The sequence below is a fragment of the Pan paniscus genome, chromosome 2, assembly GCF_029289425.2.
Source record: "Pan paniscus chromosome 2, NHGRI_mPanPan1-v2.0_pri, whole genome shotgun sequence".
NCBI classification, from domain to species: domain Eukaryota; kingdom Metazoa; phylum Chordata; class Mammalia; order Primates; family Hominidae; genus Pan; species Pan paniscus.
The window spans coordinates 69,287,879-69,309,124 of record NC_085926.1 but is presented as its reverse complement, the minus strand read 5'-3'; the positions used below and the strand labels follow the sequence as shown (position 1 = coordinate 69,309,124).

The following is a 21,246-nucleotide window of genomic DNA, read 5'->3' as shown; positions in this document are numbered from 1 at the left end:
AATCAAAGCAACAAACAGTATGGTCATTTCCTTGAGATTATATGGCAGCGGAAGGCGTCGGGAGTTTTTAAGTTCCTACTTCCACTGGCTTGTAGTTGGAGAAAATGCAAGCACATGCGCGCACACACGCGCGCGCGCACACACACACACACACACACCACACAAGTGCTTAATACGTGTGTCTTTTGTCTTAAGCACTCTCTTCAGTTCCTTTAAATGAGCCGAGGTCATGGTGGTTCGGAGGTAAGAATGATTTTTTTTTATGATCTTCCAGTTGCAGACTGTGTAACGGTGCTTCTTCAGCTTTGACTGGCATTTCATAGCAAAATCTTGGGCAGATTTTAATATTGTACTGGGGGTGGACTAATCTAAGAACTAATATTGCAGAACCCAACTTGCAGAAAAGGAAATTACAAAAGAAATGTTTATCTTCACTCTTGTGAAGGAATTACTTTTTCCAGAACGGAGTTGCATGTGCTCTGTTTGATACCAAGTGAAGATGGTCCTTAAAGACGCCCATCGTCTGGAGGGTTTTCCTGTCATTGTTTTAATGCTATCTTTGCTCCTTTAAAGGTCGTGAAAGGCTGATTTCTTATTTTGCTTTAGAACTTTGGCAAATATGAAGTATGTAATTCCACTTCATCACCCTTTCCCCTGCTCCCACCACTCTCCTTTCTTCTTCTTCTTCTTTTTTTTTAATTTTAAATACTGGAGTTTCTTTATGGATGTAGAAAAGACAGAGAGAGGGCAGGAACTGTGTCAGTAAGCAACACAAAAATGCTTTTTGATTTATAATTGTTCATCGTTTCATCAGCAAGATGTGTTTGGGGCCTTCCCTGTTTTTGTGAACACTTGGCAACAAAAATTCCGTGGTGTCCTAGAGCTCATTAGCAGCCCCTCTGAAAGGATCCTTTGATGTGGGTCCCTGCTTTGCCTCCAGAAAGAAGAAGGAAAATTGAATTTTGTCCTCCAGTCTAGTTTGTGGTGAGGATTCTATGTGATCAGAATTCAGCAGTTCAAGATAGAAACCTCGGAAATGCCATTTTTGGGGACGGCTTCCAATTAATTAATAAAACTTTTATGATTTGTCAGAGGAAGTCCTACATCCTTATTAAAGGGAAGGCTTTTTTTCTTTCCTGCCTTGTAATGTGGTTATGGCAAACTCATTAAGTCCAACTCCATGTGGCCATTTTTCTTCCTTGATGGGTAGATGTTGATGGTGGAGGGGAGGAATATCTGGGTAAAAAACAAAGGAAATTATCTCATCCAGTAGACTGCAAAACTCTTGGGGATAGAAGGAACTCTGTAGAGGAAGTGGGCAGGATTGGGTAGAGAAGAGAAACATCAAAGAAATTAAATATATCACAGTAGGAACTGGAATAGTACCCTTTTGCTATAATGTAACAACATAATAGTGTAGCCTTAGAAATGAGTCCATTATCTCTAAATCGGTCCTATCTAAAGGTATCTAATGTCTGAAGGAGTGAAAAGGAATATAATCTTATCCAAATGCAGTCCTGTGACCTGGATTCTCAGAGTGGCATTATGGTGACCTAAGGCCTCATTATAAATGATCCTGTTCTGAAGATTCAGGCCATAGAACATCCTGAGAAGTAAGACTATCTTGTTATGCAGCTCTTTCAGGGGTCAGAAACTACAGCTCTTAGAAGAGGGCCTAAAATATTCCCAGACATACCAAGTTCCACTCCAGAGCATACTCTGTGTGTTCCACTGTGTTTGATCCTACATTTGAAGTATGCAGGGAAGTTGTTACTACTAGAATGGAGGTTGCTGCAGACAGGTACTATGTCTCACCCATGGAGAGAATTCCCAGTAACTATCAGGAGGCAGGGTGATGGGTGGTGGACAAATATTATTGGCTGAGCAGAATTGTTAGATATATTTATGCCATGGAACATTTAAACCAGAAGAAACCTTGTAAGTCACTTTGTCCAATCTCCTCATTCTGTTACTGAAGAGATTAAAATCCGGAGAAGAGGAGGAATTTTTCTAAGACTTCCTATCCCGTTAGGGACAGGGCACAGCCTGGATTCTGGATCTCCTGAGTTCCGAATGTATGCTCTGTCCACCCTTTGCCTTTTCTGGGCCAGAGGATGATTTTGCCTAATTTCCAGCATCTCTGAATTTCATGAAGCAAGAGTTTCTTTACATGGGTGCGTGCATCTTGGAATAGAAAAGTGGGAGCTGCATCCAAATGAGATTCTGCTTTCTGTTCTGCATGGTTTCCAATTGCTAGCAGAAGCCTGTGCACAGGTGTGCAAAAGACCCCAGGAAAAGAACTACATGTCTTGTCTCTTATCACAAAAAGCTATAGTGCTAGGTAAAACCATACTAAAACACTTTCTCTTTGTTTCAAAAATATTGTGGCAACCTGAAAACACTAGTGAGCTCTCAGCAGAGGCCTGTCTCGGGATCATAATTCAAGTATGAGACTTACGTTTGTCCCTGAGGTAGATTCTGTGAAGCTCCAATTAAGACTTTTTTCTCGCTTAATGTTGGAAAATTAGAAAAAATTTTAAATGCAATATTTTCCTAAACTGGAGTACAGGTAAACTATACATTAATATATGTTTATGTGATTTGGCAAGGTTAAACAATCAATTTATTATTCCAATAACAGCAATCTAAGAAAGGAAGGTATTGGGCATATTTGCTGTATACTTCAGATGCTTTTTTTTTCCTTAAAGGAAGCTTTTGTAGATCAGGCTGTAAAGGTATGCACACTTCTGTTGTCTTGTATTGGTTTATTTTCTCATTTGGTTTTCTTTTTTTATTATTATTATACTTTAAGTTCTAGAGTACATGTGCACAATGTGCAGGTTTGTTACATATGTATACATGTGCCATGTTGGTGTGCTGCACCCATTAACTCATCATTTACATTAGGTATATCTCCTAATGCTATCCCTCCCCCCTCCCCCCTCCCCACACCCCAAGGTGGCCCCAGCGTGTGCTGTTCCCCTTCCTGTGTCCAAGTGTTCTCATTGTTCAATTCCCACCTGTGAGTGAGAACATGCAGTGTCTGGTTATTTGTCCTTGCGATAGTTTGCTGAGAATGATAGTTTCCAGCTTCATCCATGTCCCTACAAAGGACATGAACTCATCCTTCTTTATGGCTGCACAGTATTCCATGGTGTATATGTGCCACATTTTCTTAATCCAGTCTATCATTGATGAACATTTGGGTTGGTTCCAAGTCTTTGCTATTGTGAATAGTGTCGCAATAAACATACGTGTGCATGTGTCTTTAAAGCAGCATCTTTTATAATCCTTTGGGTATATACCCAGTAATGGGATGGCTGGGTCAAATGGTATTTCTACTTCTAGATCCCTGAGGAATCGCCACACTGTCTTCCACAATGGTTGAACTAGTTTTCAGTCCCACCAACAGTGTAAAAGTGTTCCTATTTCTCCACATCCTCTCCAGCACCTGTTGTTTCCTGACTTTTTAATGATTGCCATTCTAACTGGTGTGAGATGGTATCTCACTGTGATTTTGATTTGCATTTCTCTGATGGCCAGTGATGATGAGCATTTTTTCATGTGTCTGTTGGTTGCATAAATGTCTTCTTTTGAGAAGTGTCTGTTCATATCCTTTGCCCACTTTTTGATGGGGTTGTTTGTTTTTTTCTTGTAAATTTGTTGGAGTTCATTGTAGACTCTGGATATTAGCCCTTTGTCAGATGAGTAGGATGCAAAAATTTTCTCCCATTCTGTAGGTTGCCTGTTCACTCTGATGGTAGTTTTTTTGCTGTGAAGAAGCTCTTTGTTTAATTAGACCCCATTTGTCATTTTTGGCTTTTGTTGCCATTGCTTTTGGTGTTTTAGACATGAAGTCCTTGCCCATGCCTATGTCCTGAATGGTATTGCCTAGGTTTTCTTCTAGGGTTTTTATGGTTTTAGGTCTAACATTTAGGTCTTTAATCCATCTTGAATTAATTTTTGTGTAAGGTGTAAGGAAGGGATCCAGTTTCAGCTTTCTACATATGGCTAGCCAGTTTTCCCAGCACCATTAATTAAATAGGGAATCCTTTCCCCATTGCTTGTTTTTCTCAGGTTTGTCAAAGATCAGATGGTTGTAGATGTGTGGTATTATTTCTGAGGGCTCTGTTCTGTTCCATTGGTCTATATCTCTGTTTTGGTACCAGTACCATGCTGTTTTGGTTACTGTAGCCTTGTAGTATAGTTTGAAGTCAGGTAGAGTGATGCCTCCAGTTTCGTTCTTTTGGCTTAGGATTGACTTGGCAATGCAGGCTCTTTTTTGGTTCCATATGAACTTTAAAGTAGTTTTTTCTAATTCTGTGAAGAAAGTCATTGGTAGCTTGATGGGGATGGCTTTGAATCTATAAATTACCTTGGGCAGTATGGCCATTTTCACGATATTGATTCTTCCTATCCATGAGATGGAATGTTCTTCCATTTGTTTGTGTCCTCTTTTATTTCATTGAGCAGTGGTTTGTAGTTCTCCTTGAAGAGGTCTTTCACATCCCTTGTAAGTTGGATTCCTCGGTATTTTATTCCCTTTGAAGCAATTGTGAATGGGAGTTCACTCATGGTTTGGCTCTCTGTTTGTCTGTTATTGGTGTATAAAAATGCTTGTGATTTTAGCACATTGATTTTGTGTCCGGAGACTTTGCTGAAGTTGCTTATCAGCTTAAGGAGATTTTAGGCTGAGACAATGGGGTTTTCTAAATATACAATCATGTCATCTGCAAACAGGGACAATTTGACTTCCTCTTTTCCTAAATGAATACCTTTATTTCTTTCTCCTGCCTGATTGCCCTGGCCAGAACTTCCAACACTATGTTGAATAGGAGTGGTGAGAGAGGGCATCCCTGTCTTGTGCCAGTTGTCAAAGGGAATGCTTCCAGTTTTTGCCCATTCAGTATGATATTGACTGTGGGTTTGTCATAAATAGCTCTTATTATTTTGAGATACATCCTATCAATACCTAATTTATTGAGAGTTTTTAGCATGAAGGGCTGTTGAATTTTGTCAAAGGCCTTTTCTGCATCTATTGAGATAAGCATGTGGTTTTTGTCTTTGGTTCTGTTTATATGCTGGATTACGTTTATTGATTTGCATATATTGTACCAGTCTTGCATCCCAGGGATGAAGCCCACTTGATCATGGTGGATAAGCTCTTTGATATGCTGCTGGATTCAGTTTGCCAGTATTTTATTGAGGATCTTTGCATCGATGTTCATCAGGGATATTGGTCTAAAATTCCTTTTTTTGTTGTGTCTCTGCCAGGCTTTGGTATCAGGATGATGCTGGCCTCATAAAATGAGTTAGGGAGGATTCCCTCTTTTTCTATTGATTGGAATAGTTTCAGAAGGAATGGTACCAGCTCCTCCTTGTACCTCTGGCAGAATTCGGCTGTGAATCCATCTGGTCCTGGACTTTTTTTGGTTGGTAGGCTATTAATTATTGCCTCAATTTCAGAGCCTCTTATTTGTCTTTTCAGGGATTCAACTTCTTCCAGGTTTATTCTTGGGAGGGTGTATGTGTCGAGGAACTTATCCATTTCTTCTAGATTTTCTAGTTTGTTTGCGTAGAAGTGTTTATAGTATTCTCTGATGGTAGTTTGTATTTCTGTGGGATCGATGGTGATATCCCCTTTATCATTTTTTATTGCATCTATTTGATTCTTCTCTGTTTTCTTCTTTATTAGTCTTGCTAGCAGTCTATCAATTTTGTTGATCTTTTCAAAAAACCAGCTACTGGATTCATTGATTTTTTTGAAGGGTTTTTTGTGTCTCTATCTCCTTCAGTTCTGCTCTGATCTTAGTTATTTCTTGCCTTCTGCTAGCTTTTGAATGTGTTTGCTCTTGCTTCTCTAGTTCTTTTAATTGTGATGTTAGGGTGTTAAATTTAGATCTCTCCTGCTTTCTTTTGTGGGCATTTAGTGCTATAAATTTCCCTCTACACACTGCTATAAATGTGTCCCAGAGATTCTGGTATGTTGTGTCTTTGTTCTCGTTGGTTTCAGAGAACATCTTTATTTCTGCCTTCATTTCATTATGTACCCAGTAGTCTTTCAGGAGCAGGTTGTTCAGTTTCCATGTAGTTGAGTGGTTTTGAGTGAGTTTCTTAATCCTGAGTTCTAGTTTGATTGCACTGTGTTCTGAGAGACCGTTTGTTATAATTTCTGTTCTTTTACATTTGCTGAGGAACGCTTTACTTCCAACTATGTGGTCAATTTTGGAATAAGTGCAATGTGGTGCTGAGAAGAATGTATATTCTGTTGATTTGTGGTGGAGAGTTCTGTAGATGTCTATTAGGTCCACTTGGTGCAGAGCTGAATTCAATTCCTGGATATCCTTTTTAACTTTCTGTCTCATTGATCTGTCTGATGTTGACAGTGGGGTGTTAAAGTCTCCCATTATTATTGTGTGGGAGTCTAAGTCTCTTTCTAGGTCTCTAAGGACTTGCTTCATGAATCTGGGTGCTCCTGTATTGGGTGCATATATATTTAGGATAGTTAGCTCTTCTGGTTGAATTGATCCCTTTACCATTATGTAATGGCCTTCCTTGTCTCTTTTGATCTTTGTTGGTTTAAAGTCTGTTTTATCAGAGACTAGGATTGCAACCCTTGCCTTTTTTTGTTTTCCATTTGCTTCGTAGACCTTCATCCATTCCTTTATTTTGAGCCTATGTGTGTCTCTGCACGTGAGATGGGTCTCCTGAATACAGCACACTGATGGGTCTTGACTCTTTATCCAATTTGCCAGTCTACATGTTTTAATTTGAGCATTTGGCCCATTTACATTTAAGGTTAATATTGTTATGAGTGAATTTGATCCTGTCATTATGATGTTAGCTGGTTATTTTGCTCGTTAGTTGGTGCAGTTTCTTCCTAGCCTCGATGGTCTTTACAATTTGGCATGATTTTGCAGTGGCTGGTATGGGTTTTTCCTTTCCATGTTTAGTGCTTCCTTCAGGAGCTCTTTTAGGGCAGGCCTGGTGGTGACAAAACCTCTCAGCATTTGCTTGTCTGTAAAGTATTTTATTTCTCCTTCACTTATGAAGCTTAGTTTGGCTGGATATGAAATTCTGGGTTGAAAATTCTTTTCTTTAAGAATGTTGAATATTGGCCCCCACTCTCTTCGGGCTTGTAGAGTTTCTGCCGAGAGATCCCCTATTAGTCTGATGGGCTTCCCTTTGTGGGTAACCCAACCTTTCTCTCTGGTTGCCCTTAACATTTTTTCCTTCATTTCAACTTTGGTGAATCTGACAATTATGTGTCTTGGAATTGCTCTTCTCGAGGAATATCTTTGTGGCATTCTCTGTATTTCCTGAATTTGAAGGTTGGCCTGCCTTGCTAGGTTGGGGAAGTTCTCCTGGATAATATCTTGCGGAGTGTTTTCCAACTTGGTTCCATTCTCCCCGTCACTTTCAGGTATACCAATCAAACCTAGATTTGGTCTTTTCACATAGTCCCATATTTCTTGGAGGCTTTGTTCTTTTCTTTTTACTCTTTTTTTCTCTAAACTTCTCTTCTCGCTTCATTTCATTCATTTGATCTTCAATCACTCATACCCTTTCTTCCGCTTGATCGAATCGCTACTGGAGCTTGTGCATTCATCATGTATTTCTTGTGCCATGGTTTTCAGCTCCATCAGGTCATTTAAGGACTTCTCTACACTGCTTATTCTAGTTAGCCATTTGTCTAATCTTTTTTCAGGGATTTTAGCTTCTTTGCGATGGGTTCAAACTTCCTCCTTTAGCTTGGAGAAGTTTGGTCATCTGAAGCCTTCTTCTCTCAACTCATCAAAGTCATTCTCTGTCCAGCTTTGTTCCGTTGCTGGCAAGTAGCTGCGTTCCTTTGGAGGTGAGGAGGCACTCTGATTTTTAAATTTTTCAGCTTTTCTGCTCTGTTTTTTCCCCATCTTTGTGGTTTTGTCTACCTTTGGTCTTTGATGACGGTGACGTACAGATGGGGTTTTGGTGTGGATGTCCTTTCTGTTTGTTAGTTTTCCTTCTAACAGTCAGGACCCTCAGCTGCAGGTCTGTTGGAGTGTGCCAGAGGTCCGCTCCAGATGCTGTTTGCCTGAGTATCAGCAGCAGAGGCTGCAGAACAGCGAATATTGCTCAACAGCAAATGTTGCTACCTGATCGTTCCTTTGGCTTTGTCTCAGAGGAGTACCCGGCTGTGTGAGGTGTCAGTCTGATCCTACTGAGGGGTGTCTCCCTGTTAGGCTATTCGGGGCTCAGGGACCCACTTGAGGAGGCAGTCTGTCCGTTCTCAGATCTCAAACTCCATGCTGGAAGAACCACTACTCTCTTCAAAGCTGTCAGACAGGGACATTTAAGTCTGTAGAGGTTTCTGCTGCCTTTTGTTTGGCTATGCCCTGCCCCCAGAGGTGGAGTCTACAGAGGCAGGCAGGCCTCCTTGAGCTGCAGTGGGCTCCACCCAGTTCCAGCTTCCAGGCTGCTTTGCTTACCTACTCAAGCCTCAGCAATGGCGGGTACCCCTCCCCCAGCCTCACTGCCTCCTTGCAGTTCGATCTCAGACTGCCGTGCTAGCCATGAGCGAGGCTCCGTGGGCATGGGACCCTCTGAGTCAGGCACAGGATATAATCTCCTGGTGTGCCATTTGCTAAGACCATTGGAAAAGTGCAGTATTAGGGTGGGAGTGACCTGATTTTCCAGGTGCCATCTGTCACAGCTTCACTTTGCTAGGAAAGGGAATTCCCTGACCACTTGTGCTTCCCAGGTGAGGCGATGCCTCACCCTGCTTCAGCTCACTCTCGGTGGGCTGCACCCACTGTCCTGCACCCACTGTCCTACAAGCCCCAGTGAGATGAACCCAGTATCTCAGTTGGAAATGCAGAAATCACCCATCTTCTGCATCACTCAAGCTGGGAGCTATAGACTGGAGCTGTTCCTGTTCAGCCATCTTGGAACTGCCCCTGTGGTTGTTTTTTCTTTTTTTCTTGTAAGTTCAGATGAACAATTCTGCAGATGTTGTACTTATTCTTTCAGGAACATGCTTTTATACTATCATTTCTATTAGATGTTTCTAGATTCAGGTTTTCCAGTCAGGAGGGACAGTAGTCCAGAAACTGGTCGTCTATAAAGGAGAAACTTTATCCTATACAATAGTATGGTGCGGCTGAAAAGCCCAGTAGACAAGAGAGAGAGAACTGGACTCCAGGTCTAACTCTGCCACTTACTGACAAGCTATGTGGTCTTGGAAGCTAATTTTTCATATTCAGTCTTCGGAATCCACATTGATGAGTGAAGGGATTAGACTAATGCTGAGGCTATTTTTCAGCTTAGAAATGCTCTGTAACTCTTAATTATTTGTAGTTACTTCCCTATTACCCAAATATATTACAGCTCTGTCTGTCACTCTGTTTAACCTCCATCTCTCTCCCTCTTTCCCTTCCTTTCCTCCCTCCTTCTGTCCTTTTTCTCCGCCTTCTTTCTTCCTTTCCACTGATATTCTCCTTTTCACATAGAAAGAAATTCGGGGCACAGATTAAAATGGCCCAGATGCCTGTAGAGCCACTGGCAGTATATGGATAGGGACAAACTAAGTAAGGCAAGGTTGGAAATGGAGAAATTACTGGTGCCACTAATTGGAGTCAGACATTGAGATGCTGTCCATGAAGAAATCAGGATCTTTGGTAATGGATGCAGCTCTTAGATTGAAATTTGACACTGGCCCTTGGATTCCAAATTCTTTAAAAGTCAGCACATATTCCCTGGGTATGTACTGCACCAGCAATGTGTCAGGCTTGGGCTTACAGAGGTGAATAAGATGCAGCCACTATACTTATGGGTCCATTACCAGTTGGGGAATATAAATAGGAACTCTCCAGTGACTCTCTGTAGCTCTTACAAGCTTGATTTTTAGTTCATTTGCAACTCACTCTTGGGGAGCATAGAAACCGTTAAGACGGGCCGGGTGTGGTGGTTCACGCCTGTAATCCCAGCACTTTGGGAGGCTGAGGTGGGCAGATCACTTGAGGCCAGGAGTTCGATACCAGCCTGGCTAATGTGGTGAGACCCCGTCTCTACTAAAACTACAAAAATTAGCCAGGTATGGTGGCACACACCTGTAATCCCAGCTACTTGGGAGGCTGAGGCAGGGGAATCACTTGAACCCGGGAGGTGGAGGTTGCAGTGAGCCGGGATCACACCACTGCACTTCAGCCTGGGTGACAGAGCGAGACCCCATCTAAAAAAAAAAAAAAAAAAACTGTTAAGACAAAATGGCTGTAAGTAGTGGAGTTTAATTAATGTGATTTTTAGGTCAAGGGATTAAATTGACAGGGGTATATCCAGGTAGGAATTGAATAATGTCAACTAAGACAAACAGTGACCCTAAAGCATTCAGGAGTCCGTGGTTAAAGGTTCTGTTTTTGATAGGCTTTATCCACACGTAACGGACAAAGAGAGGAAGTGTCGAGAGTGGAGTGTTAGCATGAGGCTTTGCATGTAAATCCTACTTTGTCATTGACAAACTGAGTGACCTCCCCTCTGGGCTTCTGATGGGGGTAATTAAAACTACCTTTTCAGCCTAATGCAGTGGCTCGTGCCTTCAATTCCAGCACTTTGGAGGTTGAGACAGGAAGATCACTTCAGGCCAGGAGGTCAAGACCAGCCTGGGCAACATAGCAAGACCCTATCTCTACAAAAATTTTAAAAATTAGGCAGGTGTGGTGGTGTGCCTCTGCAGTCCCAGCCACTTGGGAGGTTGAAGCAGGAAGATCGCTTGAGCCCAGGAGTCCGAGGCTGCAGCGAGCTATGGATTGTGCTACTGCATTCCAGCCTGGGTGACAGAGCGAGACCCTGTCTCTAAAAATAAAATAAAATATTTTAAAACTACTTTTTAACAAATTTCTCCCTATCCCTCTTTCCCCCACCCTTCCTAGCCTCTAGTATTTGTTAAAGGATGCAAAATTACAGCTAGACAGGAGGAATAAGTTCTAGTGTTGTATAGCACTGTAGGGTGACTGTAGTTAGCGATAATATATAGTTTCAAATAGGAGGATATTGAATGTTCCCAACATAAAGAAATGATAAATATTTGAAATAATGGATATACTAATTACTCTGATCTAATCACTGTAGATGATATGTATTGAAACATCACTATTATCAATTTAGAAATAAAACTACATTTTAATGTTATTGAGGGGGTTAGAGCCAGCATCTGGCACTGAAGTACCTAATAAGTGGCAGTTACTTTTGTTTAATAATATTATTATACAACTATCCCAAATGTGGCAAATGATGGCAGTAGTCTCATAAAAATATTTAGACACCATCAGAAGATTGAGTGTACAAAGTAATGAATGGGTAATCTTTTTTCGAGCCTGTAATGTTCATAATGATATAAATAGAAACCAGTTATTCATTAGCCCACATTTGAATCTCTCTGCATCTTGATAGTGTCTGGATATCCCATCAGCATTCTGTCATTTGGACACATGAGATCACTTGACTCTGCACTTTGTCTGGATTTCACTTGGCAAAAGTTCACAAATAAGTAATCACAGTATGTCCATTGCAGACTCTGGTCTTGCCTTCGGGTCAAGTGTTCATCTTTTTAAGGACCTGTTTCTCAACCACTTTAAGGACATGGACCCAATACAAATCTAGATCCAGGAAGTTATAAAAAGCCTTCCTGGAAAGATTCTCATTAATACATTTTGCCTATATTTGTGGGGGGAAGTGTTTGCAAGCTTCTCTAATGTCATTAGTAGACCTGTGAGGGGTCACAGCTTAAGAACTACAGCCCTAAGTGAGCTGTGTGTGTCTTTCAGAGAAATGGTGAGAAACTATTAGGCCTTTGTGTGTGTTGCCCGTCTTAGTCCATTTTGTGCTGCTACAACAGAGTAACTGCAACTCAGTAATTTATAAAGAGCAGAAATTTATTTTTCACACTGTGAGGCTGGGACATCTAAGATCAAGGGGCTGGCACTCAATTTGGTAAGGGCCATCTTGCTATATCCTCTCATGGCAAAAGGCAAAAAGGCAAGCTTGCCAAATGCTGCATGAAGCCTATTTTATAAGGGCTTCACTCCCATTAAAGAGGCAGAGCAGCCTTCAAGGTTTAATCACCTCCTAAAGGCCTTGCCTCTTAATACTACAGACATTGGCAACACCTGGAGGGACCACAAACCATAGCAATGCCCAAGAAACAAGGTTTTCTGGAACTCTTTAGCACCTAACTGTATTTGAGCCTGCCAGAAGTGTGGTGTCCCATAATTAACATGGGCTCTATGGAAGGTATTTAGAATGTAAGAGCAAGCCTTGCCACCTCCAGTCCTGCAGCCATTTATACTGTTTCTCTGGGAGCAGGAATCATACCTTTAGCAACAACCAGGTGCAGAGGAGGCAGGTTCCCTCTTGGTATTTGGCCTTGTGTTGAGTTGAGAGTAAGGTCACTCTAGTGGGACCTGAAAGTAATTGTTCTGTTCACCAGTAAAACATTCATCTGGCTGTAGGGGATTCATCTGTAAATCTGCAGAGATTTTTTTCAGTAACCACTGCATGTGAGTTGAAAGAATAGGAGGTTGTTTGGGGTAACTGCACATCTCCAAGTGCCCACCTTGAGATGCAAACAGCCCTCTTTATTAGAAAAAGCACTGAGGTCCAAGGAGCCTCACTCGTCTTGCTTTACAGTATTCTTTTTTCCTTCTTTTTAAAAGAAACCATTGATCAATCAGTGACACTTTTAACTATTATATATGAAAAAGAGTGCTATGGTGTCTTCCCAATTTTTAGAAAATGAATATGCAACTCCTTTTTTGTATTTTTATATTTTATATGCAACTCCTTTTTTATTTTTTGCAACTCCATGTTTTTATTACACAACTCCATTTTAATTATCTTTTTTATTGCGTAGCCTCTTTTGCAAAGTGCATGCTATAAGCTGAGCATAGACTGGTTAGCAAGACAAAGTACCTAGAGGCAGACATTAAATAACAAAGTACTTCAGTATTTAATCACAATAGTGAAAAGTGATGCAACAAAGAAGTATAGAGAACTAAAAGACGATAACGCTCATAATAAGAGCTATGGAACCCAAAGCTATTTGAAACACTCTATGTACATCAGCTCATTTAAACCTCATAGTGTAGCACCAGTATTACCTCCATGATGCAGATCAGGAAACCAGGTATCAAGGAGCTGAAGTCGTCTGCCCATGGTGGTGACACTAGCAAAGCATCTAAGCCATGATTTGAACCCTGGGTGTTCTGACTGCAGGATCTTCACCCGTAACCACTGCACGATGGCTCCTATGAAAACATGACTTTTAGAACAAGATCACATCCTTCGCAAAAACATCAATGGAGCTGGTGGCCATTATCCTTAGCAAATTAACGCAGAAAACCAAATATCATATGTTCTCACTTGTAAGTGGGAGCTAAATAATGAGAATACATGGACACAAAGAGAGGAACAACAGACACCAAGGCAAGGGTAGAGGGTGGGAGGAGGGAGAGTATCAGAAAAAATAACCATCAGGTACTGTACTATGCTTAGCACCTGTGTGACAAAATCATCTCTACACCAAACCCCCATGACATGAGTTTCCCTTTATAACAAACCTGTACATGTACCCCTGAGCCTAAAAGTTTAAAAAAAAAGAAAAGAAAAGAAATAATGGCTTTTAATCTATGTTTTTAGAGATGAGTTGGGTTAGTCAGGCACTTTCCCCACCCCCTCATGCCTTGAGCTGGAAAGGAGATCTTACAGAGGAAGGCAATGTGGCTGGGGCCCAGGGAGTAAGAGGAAATTAACACAAGACCAGGGGAAGAGTGGGCAGGAACCAGGCAGTGCAGGGCTTGGTAGGCCTCCTCAGGGATGGGAGCTTTTTTTCTGATTGAATTAGGTTCAATCAGAACCTAATTGGTTGGCTCTGAAGCTAAACTGTCCCGTCAAGAATCCCCTCTCAGGGGACTTGCATGCCTGTGAGATGAAGACACTGAGGGGTGTTCTCCTGAGCTGGCTGGATTATTTCACATCAATTTAATATTGTGGATATGGAGAGCAGCCTGCCTGGGGATGTTTCATCTGTTTTGCTGACTTGTCCCATGGACGTCTCTCCCAAGTCGAAATGTTTTCTGCCTTTTTCGAGGCCTGCAGAACTATATTTGCCTTTTTTGTTTTCATTTTTTTATTGTACTTTAAGTTCTGGGATACATTTATTTTTCTTAATGGTTCATGTAGCTGCATCATTCCTGTGACAGGTTTGGTAATTAATACTCATCATGGCTAACGCTGAGTGCCACGCACTGTGCTGGGTGCTTTCCACGAATTCTCCTGTTGCCTTCTCAGTTCTGTGGGGCAGATACTGTCATTATCCATATTTTTCAGGTAAAGAAACAGACTAAAAGGGATTAAATGACTTGCCCAAAGTCCCACCGGCTAGTGTCAGACTTAGGTCTCGCACACAGGTTTGCCTGATTCCAAAGTCCATGCCTGACTCTCCACTGTGTCGCTTCCCCACATGTGGAACTTCTTATTTTATGGATGCAAAACTGTCCAAAGTTAATGATAGAACTGATTATAAAACTCGGGTTTGACATTAAGTTTCATTTTCTAGGCCAATAGTTAAATCTCATAGGAAAAAAAATAAAGGAAATGAAAGGAAACTGAGTAGAACACCATGGACCTTCACCATGACCTGAAGCAGGCTTGCAAACGTGTTACAGTTTTACTAGCCCACAGACCAGCTGAGTCAGTCACATTGGCATAAATAGAGGAATATAAAGCAAATGGCGGGGGGTGCGTAAAGATCTATGCTTGGATATTAACCCATGAGGAGTCTGGGAGAACTAAGGGGCAGAGAAGAATAGTTTTAATAGGTATTGGGTGCTTACTATGTGCCAAACACTATACTAAGTTATTTATAGCTATTCACTAATTTGATTTTATTGGGGTTTTTTTGTTTGTTTTTTAACTTTTATTTCAGTTTCAGGGGTATGTGTGCAGGTTGGTTCTGTAGATAAATTTGGTGTCATAGGTGTTTGGTGTACATATTATTTTGTTACTCAGGTAATAAACATAGTACTCAACAGGTAGATTTTTGATCCTCACCCTCCTCCTACCCTCTACCCTCAAGTAGGCCTCGGTGTCTGTTGTTCCCTTCTTTGTGTCCATGTGTACTCAATGTTTAGCTCCCACTTACAGGTGAAAACATGCAGTGTTTGGGTTTCTGTGCCTTCATTAGTTTGCTTATGATAATGACCTCCAGCTCCATTCATGTTGTTGCAAAGGACATTTTCTCACTTTTTTATGGCTGCATAATATTCCATGGTGTAGATGTGACACATTTTCTTTTTTTATTATACTTTAAGTTTTAGGGTACATGTGCACAACGTGCAGGTTTGTTACATATGTATACATGTGCCATGTTGGTGTGCTGCACCCATTAACTCGTCATTTAACATTAGGTATATCTCCTAATGCTATCCCTCCCCCGTCTCCCCACTCACAACAGTCCCCAGAGTGTGATGTTCCCCGTTCTGTGTCCATGAGTTGTCATTGTTCAATTCCCACCTATGAGTGAGAACACGTGGAGTTTGGTTTTTTGTCCTTGCTATAGTTTGCTCAGAATGATGGTTTCCAGCTTCATCCCTGTCCCTACAAAGGACATGAACTCATCCTTTTGTATGGCTGCAGAGTATTCCATGGTGTATATGTGCCACATTTTCTTTTTTTTTTTTTTTTTGAGACGGAGTCTCGCTCTGTCACCCAGGCTGGAGTGCAGTGGCGCGATCTCGGCTCACTGCAAGCTCCGCCTCCCAGGTTCACGCCATTCTCCTGCCTCAGCCTCCCGAGTAGCTGGGACTACAGGCGCCCGCTACCACGCCCGGCTAATTTTTTGTATTTTTAGTAGAGACGGGGTTTCACCGTGTTAGCCAGGATGGTCTCGATCACCTGACCTCGTGATCCGCCCGCCTCGGCCTCCCAAAGTGCGTGCCACATTTTCTTAATCCAGTCTATCATTGTTGGACATTTGGCTTGGTTCCAAGTCTTTGCTATAGTGAATAGTGCCGCAATAAACATACGTGTGCATGTGTCTTTAAAGCAGCATGTTTTATAATCCTTTGGGTATATACCCAGTAATGGGATGGCTGGGTCAAATGGTATTTCTACTTCTAGATCCCTGAGGAATCGCCACACTGTCTTCCACAATGGTTGAACTAGTTTACGGTCCCACCAACAGTGTAAAAGTGTTTCTATTTCTCCACATCCTCTCCAGCACCTGTTGTTTCCTGACTTTTTAATGATTGCCATTCTAACTGGTGTGAGATGGTATCTCATTGTGGTTTTGATTTGCATTTCTCTGATGACCAGTGATGATGAGCATTCTTTCATGTGTCTTTTGGCTGCATAAATGTCTTCTTTTGAGAAGTTTCTGTTCATATCCTTTGCCCACTTTTTGATGGGGTTGTTTGTTTTTTTCTTGTAAATTTGTTGGAGTTCATTGTAGACTCTGGATATTAGCCCTTTGTCAGATGAGTAGGATGCAAAAATTTTCTCCCATTCTGTAGGTTGCCTGTTCACTCTGATGGTAGTTTCTTTTGCTGTGAAGAAGGTCTTTAGTTTAATTAGACCCCATTTGTCAATTTTGGCTTTTGTTGCCATTGCTTTTGGTGTTTTAGACATGAAGTCCTTGCCCATGCCTATGTCCTGAATGGTATTGTCTAGGTTTTCTTCTTGGGTTTTTATGGTTTTAGGTCTAACATTTAAGTCTTTAATCCATCTTGAATTAATTTTTGTATAAGTTGTAAGGAAGGGATCCAGTTTCAGCTTTCTACATATGGCTAGCCAGTTTTCCCAGCACCATTTATTAAATAGGGAATCCTTTCCCCATTGCTTGTTTTTGTCAGGTTTGTCAAAGATCAGATAGTTGTAGATATGTGGCATTATTTCTGAGGGTTCTGTTCTGTTCCATTGGTCTATATCTCTGTTTTGGTACCAGTACCATGCTGTTTTGGTTACTGTAGCCTTGTAGTATAGTTTGAAGTCAGGTAGCGTGATGCCACATTTTCTTTATCTGTTCTACCATTAATGGACATTTAGGTTGATTTCATGTCTTTGCCACTGTGTTTGTTTGTTTTTGTTTTCTGAGACAGTGTCTCACTCTGATGCCCAGGCTGGAGTGTAGTGGCATGATCTTGGCTCACTGCAATCTCCGCCTCCCAGGTTCAAGCAATTCTCCTGCCTCAGCCTCCAAAGTAGCTGGGATTACAGGCATGTGCCACCATGCCCAGCTAATTTTTTATATTTTTAGTAGAGATGGGGTTTCTCTCGCCAGGTTAGTCTCGAACTCCTGACCTCATGTGATCCACCCGCTTCGGCCTCCCAAAGTGCTGGGATTACAGGCGTGAACCACCACACCCAGCCAAGCCATTGTGGGTATTCACTCATTTGATCCTCACAACAACCTTATGAATTTGGTCATCTTTGCATGCCCCTTTTACAGATGAGTACCAGTGCAAAAGCCTTTTGGATTATTTCTCATTCTTCCACTTTTGCCTCACCCACTCCAGTTTGGTCTCCTCACAGTAAGCAGACTTATCCTTTATATATAGCCCCAGATTATCTTCTCCATGCCTAAAAGCCTCCATTGGTGTTTTGCTGCATCTGAAACAAACTCCATACTTCTTACTATGGCCTACAATGCAGTGAATGATTCTAGCCCAGTAGTTTCAGACTTTAGCAGGCATGAGAGTGACCTGGAAGGCTGTGAACACACAGATTGCCGGGTGCCACTCTCTATTCCTAACAGGCTCCAGTTGATGCTGCTGCGAGTCCTAAGACCACACTTCAAGAACCACTGATGAGCCCCTCATTAACTCTAAGCCTGTCTCTTGTTCTCTCCCTCTTGGTGACCAAGCTCCAACCACATTTGTTGCCTTTTTTTTCTTAAACTGTGCATTCTCCATAGGGTGACTTCACCCCCCAAGGGAAGTTATAATTGGTTCTTGAGGGGTAAAGAAAATCTTAGGTATTACAATAGTTTTCAGCCCTTCAAAACTCAGTTCTTAGCCAGGTGTGGTGGTTCACACCTGTAATCCTAGCACTTTGGGATGCTGAGGTGGGCAGATCACTTGAGGTCAGGAGTTCAAAACCAGCCTGGCCAACATGGTGAAAGCGTGTCTCTACTAAAAATACAAAAATTAGCCGAACATGGTGGCACGCACCTGTAATCCCAGCTACTCAGGAGGCTGAGGCAGGAGAATCACCTGAACCTAGGAGGTAGAGACTGAAGTGAGCTGAGATCGCAGCGTGGGTGACAGAGTGAGACTCTGTCTCAAAAGAAAAAAAAAAAAAAACTCAGTCCTGCCCAGCAGATAAGATATAAAGTATATCTGTGTTATTAACATTTCATGGGGGAGGAGGGTATTGGGGGAAAAATTGTCTAGAGAGGCTCCTTAAGAGTGCAATTATGGGGCCGGCTGCAGCGGCTCATGCCCGTAATCCCAACACTTTGGGAAGCCGAGGTGGGCAGATCACAAGGATGCAAAAATTAGCCGGGCATGGTGGTGCGTGCCTGTAATCCCAGCTACTCGGGAGGCTGAAGCAGGAGAATTGCTTGAACCCGGGAGGTGGAGGTTGCAGTGAGCCAAGATCGTGCCACTGCACTCCAGCCTGGGCAACAGATCAAGACTCTGTCTCGGAAAAAAAAAAAAATGCAATAATGAAAAAAAAAAGTTATGCAACAATGTCTTAACCCAAGCATGTTCTGCCTCAGGGCCTTTGCACTTGTTGGTCTCTGTCTGGAATATGCTTTTCTCAGATCTGCCAAGGCTGAATCCTCATCATTGCTATTTCTGACTAAATGTTGCCTCCTCAAATAGCCCTTTCCTAACTGCTTTATTTATAGCATTTTAGAGAGTGTCTCACTCTGTCACCCAAGCTGAAGTGCAGTGGTGTGACCATAGCTCATAGCTCAGGGCATAACTCATAGCTCACTGCAGCCTCAAACTCCTGGGCTCAAGCGATCCTTCTGCATCAGCCTCCCAAAGTGCTGGGATTACAGGTGTGAACCGCTGGTCCAGCCTGCTCTGTCTAAAGTAACAACTCTCCCCATCACATTAGTCTGTATTCTCATTTTCATGGTACTTAACACGACCTGAAATCACCCTGTGTGTTGCTTGATTTGCTTGTTTTCTGGCTTTCTTCTTCGCTGGCAAGTCTTTGAGAGAGGAGCACTTGACTCTCTGGCTTGTGTCACTGTTGAGTCCCCAGAGCCTATTATAAAGTCTGGAACACAATAAGAGCTTGATGAATATTTGTGAATATGTGAATGGATGCTAGTCACACAGTGGATAAAGCAGTGGAGCTAAGATTTGGACTCAGGTGCTCAGACTTCAAATCACCTATTTAGCAACTACTGAAACCCAGGGGTCATTGAGTGGAAGGTACCCAGCAGAAAGAATGCTATCACAGTTAACTGGGCCTCTAGATGACAGTGCTCAACCTCTGAGTTATCCAAAAGGCACAGCAAAGAAGCAAAATGTTTCCCCTAAATTCCCCAGATCATTTAATCCCAGTCCCACTATTGTATTTTTTAAATTTATTTATTTATTTTTTTTTGTAGAGATAAGGTCTCACCATGTTGTCCAGACTGGACTTGAACTCCTGGCTTCAAGCAATCTGCCCACCTCCGCCTCCCAAAGTCCTGGGATTTATAGGCATGAACCACCGCACCTGGCCTCCCCACCATTTTATTTTCTCCCGTGGCTTTCACAACCAGGAATAAGAGAGGGAGGGGGAGCTCAGTGGTGATTTTATGCTAAGGATTATGGATAACACCATCCCCCCATTTTACAAATGAAGAAACTGGGGCTCAAAAAGCTTAATTAAATGTCTAAGGCCACTGAGGCAGCAATTAAAGAGGATGTGAAGCCAGTCTTCTTTGTCGTCTTCTGGAGCCTCTCCTTGAGGCTGACACACCTGATCATAGCCCCATTATCTTAAGAGTGTTAGCCATATCCAGTGGCCAGCACACTCTAGACACTTCTGTTATTGTAGAGAGACCTGTTAGAGATGGATGCAAGAGATTTTCCCTTTTTCAGCCTTGCCTCTGCTGTCTTGGGGAAGTGGGAAGGTTGCTTTAAATGACATATCTCGTGATCTGTAAATAAAAGAAAAATAATTTCTGGCCACTTCAATTATGGCATAAGTTTTGATTATCTGACACCCACCCTCACCCTCTCCCCAACAAAAATGTGTAGTCACTACTTTATCCTCAAGAGCCTGGCACAGAGTAGGTGCTCAAAAATTAGTCATTCACTGGAAAGCAAACAAGACAATGAATGAAGCCAGCAAAATGGACCACGTTCACAATTTGATGGAAATTGGGTATTTTATTATGTAATCAGAAGAAAGAAATGATAAAATAGACTAATTGCCAATTATAGGGAAAAAACAGTCCCAATTGTCCCCTATGTTATTAAAGTTTAATTAATAACTTACTCCTGTGTTGCAGAAGAGGTACCTATGAATTTCTATAGCAACTAAGGCAGAATTCAAATTGGCTGTCACACAGAGACATTGTAATGGAACAAAACTGAAAGTTCTACAAGGATTTCTAATTCTCAACCAAAATATTCATGGAAATCTGGGGGTGATCTGGCTCATTTGACTTTTCCAGGTTCATATCTTTTTTCTCCACGTTTCATCCCCATCTGCACCACGGGATTCCCTTTTCTTGTTTAAGCAAATCATTTCTCTTTGATGAAACTCTTCCTTGCTCCAGTGCACTAAAGCCTTCAGGACTCTGACAGTAGTTGGAATAGTTCACAAGCCAAAAAAACCAGAGATTTTTATCTCCAGGACAGTTGCAGAATTCTCCAGTTTTTTTTAAAGTGTGTATTTTTTTCATTGACTACAGTCTAATAAAAGGCTTCAGGGACTGGCAGGCTGAGCCATCGAGGCAGCCAAGACCATAACGATGGAGCACTGCAGATTCCCAAAAGCATCCCTGAGTTGAGAGAGCTGCATTCAGCTTACAATTCTAGTTTAATGTGATGGAAAGGCTTCCCACTGTAAAAGGCACAAGATGAAGCATTGCATACAGGAACTGGCTTATATTTTAGCTTGATATTTTTTAACTCTGCTTTTTGGTGAATGCTCTTGTTAAGGACGAGGAGATGGTTTGAAGCGATAGAAAAAAGGAGCTCCTGGCTGGGCACAGTGGATAATGCCTTGTAATCCCAGCGCTTAAGGCGGGAGGATTGTTGG

General features: G+C 41.9%; 1 protein-coding gene across 4 annotated transcripts in view; it reads left to right on the top strand.

Moving 5' to 3' along the window:
• Positions 1-21,246, top strand: part of FRMD4B (FERM domain containing 4B) — a 372,987-nt gene that overhangs the window by 188,472 nt on the left and 163,269 nt on the right. Inside the window, exon 1 of one of the 4 annotated variants that reach the window (XM_034956862.3) lies at positions 112-243. The exons of the other annotated variants lie outside the window; for them this stretch is intronic. Within the exon in view, the coding sequence (XP_034812753.2) occupies positions 217-243 (27 nt within the window). The 5' untranslated portion in view covers positions 112-216. Of the gene's footprint in view, positions 1-111; positions 244-21,246 lie in introns of those variants that run through there. 4 annotated transcript variants of the gene reach the window in all.